Consider the following 9,778-nt stretch of genomic DNA (forward strand, 5'->3'; position numbering starts at 1 on the left):
CCTTTGAATACAAGAAGAGCATTTAAATGGAAATTTTCTTATTCACAATGTTATTATTGTTTTCTCCTTCCTCTGTGAGATTCCCAAGCCCCTTGTGACCTCTTTTCAGGCTCTAATTCTTGGAAGATGGGGACTAGAAGAGCTGCCTGTCTGTACAGACTGTAAGCAACTTGAGGTGAGGGCTCAGCTATATCCATGAAAAATCTTGCATGCTTCCAGTGGGTAGAGTAGGTGTTGCAATGTTTTTTGAGTTGAATTGGAATGGAATTGGAGAAAAAGAGACTTTGATGAGATTCCTCAGAGACTCAGAAACAGAGTACCCAGATAAACCCTAGAGCTGTTGAGAAAAACCCTGGGCCATGAAGGTAGCACTTCACAAAGCAAACAAAAGTAAAATAGCCCATAAACTTTGGTGAAGAAGAAAAATATTGCAATGGTCAATTTTACGTGTTAACTTGACTGGATTCACAGATACCTAGACAGCTGGTGTCTTAGTCCATTTTTGTTGCTATAAAGGAATACCTGAGGTGGGGCAATTTATAAAGAAAAGGGGTTTATTTGGCTATGGTTCTGTTGGCTGGAAGACTGGGCATCTGGTGAGGGCCTCAGGATGCTTCCACTCAGGGGAGAGTGCAAGGGGAGCTGGCATGTGCAGAGATCGAGCAAAAGAGAGGGCTGGGGGTGCCAGGCTTATTTTTAAACAACCAACTCTCGTGGGAACTAATAGAGCAATAACTCATTCACATTAATCTAATCATGATAGATTCACCTCCATGACCTAAAAACCTCCCATCAGGCCCCACCTTCAACACTGGGGATCAAATTTCAACATGAGATTTGGAAAGGTCAGACATCCAAACTATAGCAGCTAGTAAAGCATTATTTCTGGGTGTGTCTGTGAGGGTGTTTCTGGAGGAGATTGGCATGCAAATTGGTAAACTGAGTGGGGAAGTTCTGCCCTCAGTATGGGTGGGTACCATCCCATCAGTTGTGAACCTGGAGAGAACAAAAAGGTAGAGGAAATTCTGATTTGCTCTCTCTCTCGGAGCTGGAACATCCTTCCTCTCCTGTCCTGGGACAACAGATGTCCAGGTTCTCTGGCCTTTGGACTCTGGGACTTGCACTAGCAGCCCCCTGAGTTATCAGGCCTTCAGCCTTGGAATGAGAGCTATATTATCAGCTTCCCTGGTTCTGAGGCCTTCAAACTTGTACCGAGCCATGCTACTGGCATCCTAGAATTTCCAGCTTGCAGAAGGCCTGCCATGGGACTCCTCAGCCTCCATAATCGTGTGAGTCATTGCCTTAATTAGTCCTCTCTCATATCTATCTATCTATCTATCTATCTATCTATCTATCTATCTATCTATCTATCTATCCATCCATCCATCCATCCATCTAATCTATCCATTCTTTCCCATTGGTTCTGTCTCTTTGGAGAATGCTGACCAATACAGATTTCTTCCCTCATTCTCCTTAATAACTTCATTTCTCAGGTCCTCTCAGCTGCTGGATCCCACAAAACTCCGCAGAGGTTTTGCCACCTGGACTAAGGTAACTAAGCTCATATGACTTCCCCCTCAGTACTGCCCGCAGACTAGGTACTCACCATTTATTATAGAGATTAACTTGATTTATGCTTGATTTTACTTGCCATGTTTTTTCCCAAATATTTTGTCCCTGATTAGGCCTTTCTGTTTCTTGCATGGGCCAGACTTGAAATTTAAAAGCCAGAAAGGGGTCTCTTTCTGCCTCCTCCCCTGCTGTCACACTGAGGCAATCAGCATAGTACAGCTTAGCTAAATGTATGGGAGGAGGAATAGAGGAGATAAGAAATGCCAAACTCTGAGTGAGTGTTTCTAAACGTTATCCTACATTATCTTCTCTACCTTGTACTTTCAATACATCATCTCATTTGATCTTCACACTCCAAGGTAAGAATGCAAAGTCCTAATGTCTTCTTTTACAAAAGAAAAAGCAGTCAGGAGAGCCTGTGTGACTTTCCTAAGACTCCATGATAAAGGGCAGGAGCAGGGCACACCTGAATTTCTTGATTCCCAGCCCCCAGCAGTCCTGAACTGCTGGTTGAAAAATGATTTGTCTGCAATAGGAATGAGGATGATATCAAGAATACATCTAAGTTGTCTCTGCTTTTATGTTGCCCTTGAATTTGCTTCTGGACAGTCCATTGGTTTGGAGTATTTTGCAGCCACCACAATGGACCTTTTTCTCTACAGCCTGTTGGGATGACCATGTCACAATCCAGATTGGCAATTAAAATTGCCACAATAATTTGACCACAGTCATGTACTTTTGGGTCTTTGGATATTGCTTAAATTTCCCCCAAAAAATTGCAAACTGAAAGGACTGGAAAATTCAGCACCTATGCTGTTAGTCTTCTCTTGACAGGCTAGTGGTATTACATAGAAAATAAAAGGGAGAAGGAAGTTTGGCCCTCCCGGTGGCAAGAATGTCTTATCCTATGGACCTATTCACTGAGAAGGTCCTTTAACAAACAGCCCCAAATAACATCTGTTCTTCATTCATTCATTTCATTCAATCATTCAATCATTCAACATTTAGGTCTGCTGAAACCCTGTGAGTCCATGATCCAAAATCCATCTCCAAGTTAGCAGCATATGTAGCCAATCTCATAGAAACTGAGCACCAAGGGGCTCCCCTGTGGACAAGAAGCCTCCTCTCCCCTTTCTCCATTGCTACAAAGCAAATGACTGATTCTGAACATTTTTTTCCCCAAGAACAAAATATTTTACACTTTCCCAAACTCTCCAGCCATCTTGGTTTACTGGAATGCACTGTCTTCACTCTAAGGAAAGCTCCTAAAATGTGTGCAAGTTACTCAAGTATCTGCTAAGTGCTCACTGCGTGCAGAATGTAGCATATGAGGAGCTATGGGAAATGCTACTATACATAATTAAGAAAGACATGCTATAGTCCTCTGACCTCTTTTCACAAAACTGTATTCTGCTTTGTAGGTTGTGGTGTGTATAATCAACAACCACAACGGTTGTTTAAAGTTTATAACCCAGCCCCATTGCCCTCACTTTCTTCATTTAGTTTTTAAATTTGTATATTATTTCTACAGATTCATTGTGTTAGGTATCTTGAAAAAAGTCTCTAAGTTCTCAATTATGAATCAAAATTATATATATATGTGTGTGTGTGTGTATGTGTGTATATCTATATATTTTTTTTAACTTTTAAGTTCAGGGGTACATGTGCAAGTTTGTTATAGAGGTAAACTTGTGTCGTGGGGGTTTGTTATACAGATTATTTTGTCACCCAGGCATTAAGTCTAGTACCCATTCATTACAAAAATTTTATATTTTTACTATTTTCTTTCTTATTGAAGCAAAGTTTCTCATATACTCCTTATTGAACTATTAGGTTCTTCTGTGCTTATGAATTCATTCAGTATAGTAATAAGTGCTTTAAGCTCTTTAAAGAAAATGACTTCACCATCAGCTACACTATGCCACTGCATTTGGGTAATAGTGCAACTTCTGTTAATTCGACAGAAGTCAGGAACTTACTAAAAATTATGTCTCAAGGAGGCTTTCTACCAAGTTAAATATGCCAAGTTAACATAGATCAATAAAACAGCATTTATTTGAGACACTCTAATCCTGAATTTAAGAGCATGCTTGAACGGTTCAAACCTTTAATTAGTTCATAACAGGTAGGACAAGAGCTATTTCCTACTTACGTTACATTTTCAGAAGCAGCATATATGTATGAATGTGTTCTACCATAGAAATGGCATTCCATTTAAAACAATACCCATCTTCTAGAAGTAATAATCAGCTATGAAAACATAGGTGTGTGTTCCCTTCGCTCCCGTATTTAAAGGTTGATAATTACATTTCTAAGAACCAGCATTGTGGCTTCCAGGGCTGACATGAGGATGTGGAGGGAGATGTGTGAAGGGATAATTTCCTCCTAATAAGGTTCTCTAGAGTGGAGAATGTGTTCAATTATGAAGAATAAACACATTACTATAAAATATGAAGGAGAAAACCTTACCCGAATCCAGAAAGTAAGCGACAGAAGAGAAAGAAGCCATAACCTTGGACAAATGAAGAAAGGAAGGCAAAGAATCCGTTGACAGACATGCAAATCAGAAGAGACTGTTTCCTTCCCACTTTGTCTGCCAGTCCTCCCCAGAAGAACGCCCCCACCATCATCCCGAGGTACACTATGCTGCCTGCAACACACAGAAAACAGAGAAACACATCAGAGATTGGGAGTCAATGACACATGTAACAGCAAGTGAACAAGGAACAAAATACATTCCAGCATTTTGCATGGGGAAAATTTCCTTTAAAAATATAATCTTCAGGACATAGTAATCAGTTTTCAAGTTGAAAAGTAAGCTCTGTGGACTACTGTCAGCCATGACCAATTGCATGAGCTGATGAGAAGTCATTTCCTTTACCATCGCATGCACAAAAAGACCAAATGGTCACGTTCAGCCCGTTTTTGTGGGGATGCGTACAGAGCAGGCAGGCATAAGAACTCACCATACAGAACCATCCTTGCATGTGACCCACAGTTAAGTTACCTTTTGTCCAAATGCCCAGCCTAGCACCATGGCAGGGCCAAGATGGGAGACCAAGTCAAGGGCTTCCAGGCCACAGTGGATCCTCCAGACTGCTTCAAATCTCTGCCTGTAGCCAATGACCTGGGCCAATGACAGACTCTCAAGACCCCTCTAGAGGATTCCATGGGTTCTTTCTCTGTGGTCCATCCTAGAAGCCCTTGCTTTTATGGGAGTTAGAAAAGGTGAGTTTAGAGATTATATGAGTTAATTTTAAAATAGTTTCTAACTCTGCCCATAAGAGAAGACTCTTTTTTGGAGTCAGGAGGTTAAAGAGAAGGAAAAGAGCTTTAGTGTGATGGGAAATATTAAACTTATCATGGTTGGCTTTGATCACTAAGGGAAACAAATGGAAAATCCAGAGTTGGATAGATGTTCCTCTTGGCGTTATTGTGAGTATGTACTTGAATTTTCTAATTTACTTTCTTCTAAAAAAACAGACTTTTGCCAATGATGATTAAGAATTTCTTCACCTGAATAAACCATGTGGTCATATTGTATCTGAGGAAAAAAGAAAAAAAGAAAAGAGTAAAAAGAAAAACAAAACAATAACAACAAAAAAATAGAAAACCAGACTTGCCACAGGCCCTGTCCGAAATCTTTCTCAGGATGAAATAATATTCCACGTGGCAAATGTTAGTTCAAGAGGGTTTCTACAAGGGTGAAAAATGTCTAGGAAAGATGGCATAAATAACACATGAAGGTTTGTTATATCTGGATGTGGCACTAAAAAAACTGCTACTTTATCTTTTATCCATTTCTACTTTTTCTGATGCTTCACCCAAGAATCATTTTAAAAGGTACATTCAAGATACTCCGTAGCATTTAAGCAAAAATGTAAAAAAAAATTAGTTTATTTATTGCTTTAGATTAGTTTGGGAACTATCCTATTTGAACATGTACCCTCAAATTAGTTTGGTAAACACACAGTTAAAGAAGCAATATGGAAAAAAAAACACTTGGCAAGCTCTCATGACCCTCACATCAATAATGCAGGGATGCTGTTTTGCAGATAGCTGAGTACACTCAGCTACAGTGAATGTTGAATGTTGAGAGCAATTGTAAAATAAGACAAAATAAAAGCTGCCTTTATTTAGACTGGGTTACTAAAGAGAATGGGGTGGTCAACCTTTGCCTGCGTGGGGAGGGTATATTTTTCTCTGTACTGTGGTGCTGACTATAGACAGATCATCCTTCTCAATAGAGATTCCTCATATCATGAGACCCAGTGCGTGTCCTGGAGACAATTTAGAGAATGTATCAGTGCAGTGCGAGGGATTCCAAAAGCAGAGGGATTGACCCAGGGAAATGCCTATGTAGCAGATCTCTTATTTATAGCATAAGAGGCTCAAGTTTGCCACTCATGCCTCTCAGAAGATAACCACTAGCTAAGAAACTTTATAAGAATATCTGTGTCTTTTAAAATGCCTACAAATCAGAAAGTGAGCTTTTATAGATCAGGAGTGGCCTGTGGATGCTGTGATCTAAAGACTTGGGAGTCTTTCATATAGCTCCAGCCCAGGGAACAAAGCCTCCCCCATCCCTTTCCCCTTATGTCCTTCAGAACTGCCCGCACCCAGCCCCTGAGCCCTGGGGTAAGCCACCTTGATGGCAATAGCAAACCAAGATCTCTTGTGGTCCACCTGAATTATCTGACTACAGAAAGCATGAGTAACAGAGAGACAAGCTGTCTGCATTCAATCAATAACCACTTATTATCTTTTAATGATAATAGTAAACAACAGTGCCTGGTACTACTTTCACTGAGGGAGCATCTGCTTGTGTCAGGCCTTTCAGGAACATTCCATATGTTGGTTCACTTAGTCCTCACCACAGTCCCACAAAGTGAGTATTATTAAGCCATTTTACAGATGAGAAAACTAAGGCTCAGACAGATTATTCAACTTGATCTCACGGAGAGTAAGTGGCTAGCCAGGGTTGTGAAAAGATGTTTCTCTGACTAAAGCCTGGGGGTCTTTCTCAGGACTGATATTCTATTTCACCAGGCTCAACTGCCCTGGCCCTTCCACTGGGAAGTCCTGGACTTTCCCTTGATCCAGCAACTAAGGGGTTAAAACCTGATGCTACAGGGTAACACTTAGAGCTATAAACATGTTATTTTGATTCCCTGGCTATCCTTGTTATTAATTATATTGAATATTGCCATTGTTCTTCCCGCTAAGCTCAACTTGGGAACCCCTGCTATGTGCAAAGTGGAAACCAGGTGATGTGAAGCAAGGTCTTTAGTTGGGTGTTAATTTCTGCTTGAGCGCAACCCTGCTGTGTTTAAAGAAAGTGCGTCTGAGATCTCGGGGCAAGGCAGGTTAACCAAGATTCCTACTGCGCCCTAGACTCTCACCATCCACTGCTTTCTGCATTCCTCCTACCACCCTTTCCCTGAAGGCATTTGGACTTTCAGACCCCTGAGAGTACGGGATTTACGGTCTGGGGAAAGTGGCTTATCAAAAACGAAGGCAGTGAAACATCCATGGCCTCCTGGGATCATAGGATCAGAACAAAACAATGCAGAAGTGTAAACTCATGTACCTGTGCTCCAAGTCATCCAAATTTTCTTCCTACCCTGTCAGGATGGCTTAAGGAGCTCGTAATTCAGAGGACACAAACGGATACAAAACTAAATGAGCCCAAGCCTAACCATGTGGTGTGCACCCCAACAGCAGTGTAAATGGGAGCAGAGGGGCAGGAGGTGGCCACTAATTCTCACGTGGCCTCTGGGAAGATTTCACTAACAAGAGAACAACAGAGGGGAATCTGAAGGATAAGAAATATTTCAAGATGGTATTAAATTCCTCCATGACTGACACGGTTAGTATAAAAAATGTCATATCAAACTGTGTCTTCACTTGCACTGTTTAACAATATTTTTAAGATCTAAAGCTAGTAATCTTTTGTGACTACACTTAATTTGTATTGAAAAGTGAACTGTTCCGTTGGGCATTCTGTGGAAAGAATTAATCCTACCCAACAGCTTATTGGAGACAAACACAGCACAATTAGAACATTCATTTGTGGATCGTGTGATCTAATTAAAGCCAGACAAAGCTTTAAATGTTGGCAAAGGCATCAGGTGAATAATTGTAACCACTCTGGGATTGTCAGACACAAACTGTACTTCCTTCCCTGTTTGCATTCACTTTTCCTCTCTACCTTCACAGTGTTATAACGGGGAGTCCTTGAAAACTCAGAGCAGAGATCAAGAAGAGATCAAACAATCGCCAGCCTTCTCTGCTCTCTGCGCCTTGAGATGCTGCAGAAGGGCAGACTTAAAACGTATCTTCATCCAAAGCCCCTCGTTTTACAAGTGAGAAAACTGAGATTGTCAGAAGCCAGAACTTGAAATCATGTCTTTTAGATCCTCACTTCTCAAAATATGACCCCTGAACCAGTAACACCAGTCCCTGCTCCCCTGCCCTGGGGAGCTTACTGGAAATGTAGACTCTCAGACTCTACTCCAAACCCACTGACTCAAAGTCTGCATTTGAATAAGACCCCCAAGTGATCTGTGCACACCTTAGAATCTGAGGATGCTTTCCAATAAAACAGACAACCTTTCTAATACATTTTTAACATAAAGTTTGTATTTATTTAATCCATGTTTGAGGGGAGGAGATGAAGGCTACAGAGTATTTTAATTCCAAAGATGTGAAACAGGCAAGACCTGCTAGATGAGCTGGAGCTCTCAAAAGGGCAAGCAGGAGCTGTGGAATTAGAAGTTGCTCACCTCCCCTGGGACCTGCCTTCCACAGAACTAGAAGCTGACTTTCCATTCAATTCCAGGAGAGCAATGTTTAAAAAGGCCAGGCTGTGACTCTTGTATCCTTTCATGAATTTAGTGAAGACTTTAATTCAGCTGGGCTTTCAGGTTGAACCTGACCTAAGAAATAAACTCAACCTACTCTTCCTATCATAGTGCTGGTGAAGGCCATTCCTGATCAGTTCAGGTTGTTAGTCTTTCAGAAGACGACACAAAGGCCTCAAATATGGCTTCCTCATTAAGGTATTTTCTGACATGAAGGCTGGTTCCATTTTATCTAATCATACCCTCATTTCCCCTGATAAATATCACATTTACATTTCTGTCTCCTTGCTAAGCTGCTTTTGATTCTTTCTGACAATCCCTAAGGGGACATGTCTTTTCCCTCAACACCATTTTAAACCATATTTAAACAAAACAGAACAACTTTAGGAAATGATATATAGTGTTTTTCTCATACCAACTTTTAGCCCCTCAGTTTTTAAAAATTGTTTTAAGTACTTCAGCTACCCATGGCTAATACATTACTCTAGAATTCCTTGCACCATTTATTTATAAACTGATTTTCAATGAAAACCATTCTGTATTGGTATTCCGAATTCATTGATGATAAGGTTTGGGTCTGTGTCCCTGCCCAAATCTCATGTCAAATTGTAATTCCCAGTGTTGGAGGTGGGGCCTGGGAGGTGATTAGACCATGGGGGTAGATTTCCCTTTTGCTTTTCTTGTGATAGTGAATGAGTTCTCACAAGATCTGGTTGTTTAAAAGTGTGTAGTACCTTCCCCTTTTTTCTCTTCCTTCTGTTCTAGACATGTAAGACATGCCTGCTTCTTATTCTCTCTCCGCCTTCTGTTCCAGACATAGAAGACCTGCCTGCTTCCCCTTTGCCTTCCACCATGATTGTAAGTTTCCTGAGGACTTCCCCAGCCATGCTTCCCGTACAGCCTGAAGAACTATGAGCCAATGAAACCTCTTTTCTTTATAAGTTACCTATTCTCAGGCATTTCTTTATGACAGTGTGAGAATGGACTAATACAGAAAATTGGCACCAAGAAGTGGGGCATTGCTATAAGGACACCTAAAAATGGGAAGCAGTGTTGGAACTGGGTAATGGGCAGAGGTTTGAACAGTTTGGAGGGCTCAGAAGAAGATGGGAAGATGAGGGGTAGTTTGGAGCTTCCTAGAGGCTTTTAAAATGGTTGTGAACAAAATTCTGATTTCAATAAGGACAGTGAATTCCAGGCTGAGAAGGTCTCAGGAAATGAGGAATTTACTGGGAGCTGGAGCAAGGGTCACTCTTGCTATGCTTTAGCAAAGAGACTGGTGGCATTGTGCCCTGCTCTAGGGATCTGTGGAACTTTGAACTTGAGAGAGATGGCTTAGGATA

General features: G+C 41.1%; 1 protein-coding gene across 2 annotated transcripts in view; it reads right to left on the reverse strand.

Annotated features, from left to right (window-relative positions):
* SV2C (synaptic vesicle glycoprotein 2C) overlaps nucleotides 1-9,778 on the reverse strand; it is a 296,496-nt gene that overhangs the window by 182,839 nt on the left and 103,879 nt on the right. For both annotated transcript variants that reach the window (XM_011996436.1, XM_011996431.1), the window contains exon 3: nucleotides 4,042-4,222. In XM_011996436.1, the coding sequence (XP_011851826.1) occupies nucleotides 4,042-4,222 (181 nt within the window). The remainder of the gene's footprint in view (nucleotides 1-4,041; nucleotides 4,223-9,778) is intronic.

Source organism: Mandrillus leucophaeus, unplaced genomic scaffold (genome assembly GCF_000951045.1).
Source record: "Mandrillus leucophaeus isolate KB7577 unplaced genomic scaffold, Mleu.le_1.0 Scaffold114, whole genome shotgun sequence".
Lineage (NCBI taxonomy): Eukaryota > Metazoa > Chordata > Mammalia > Primates > Cercopithecidae > Mandrillus > Mandrillus leucophaeus.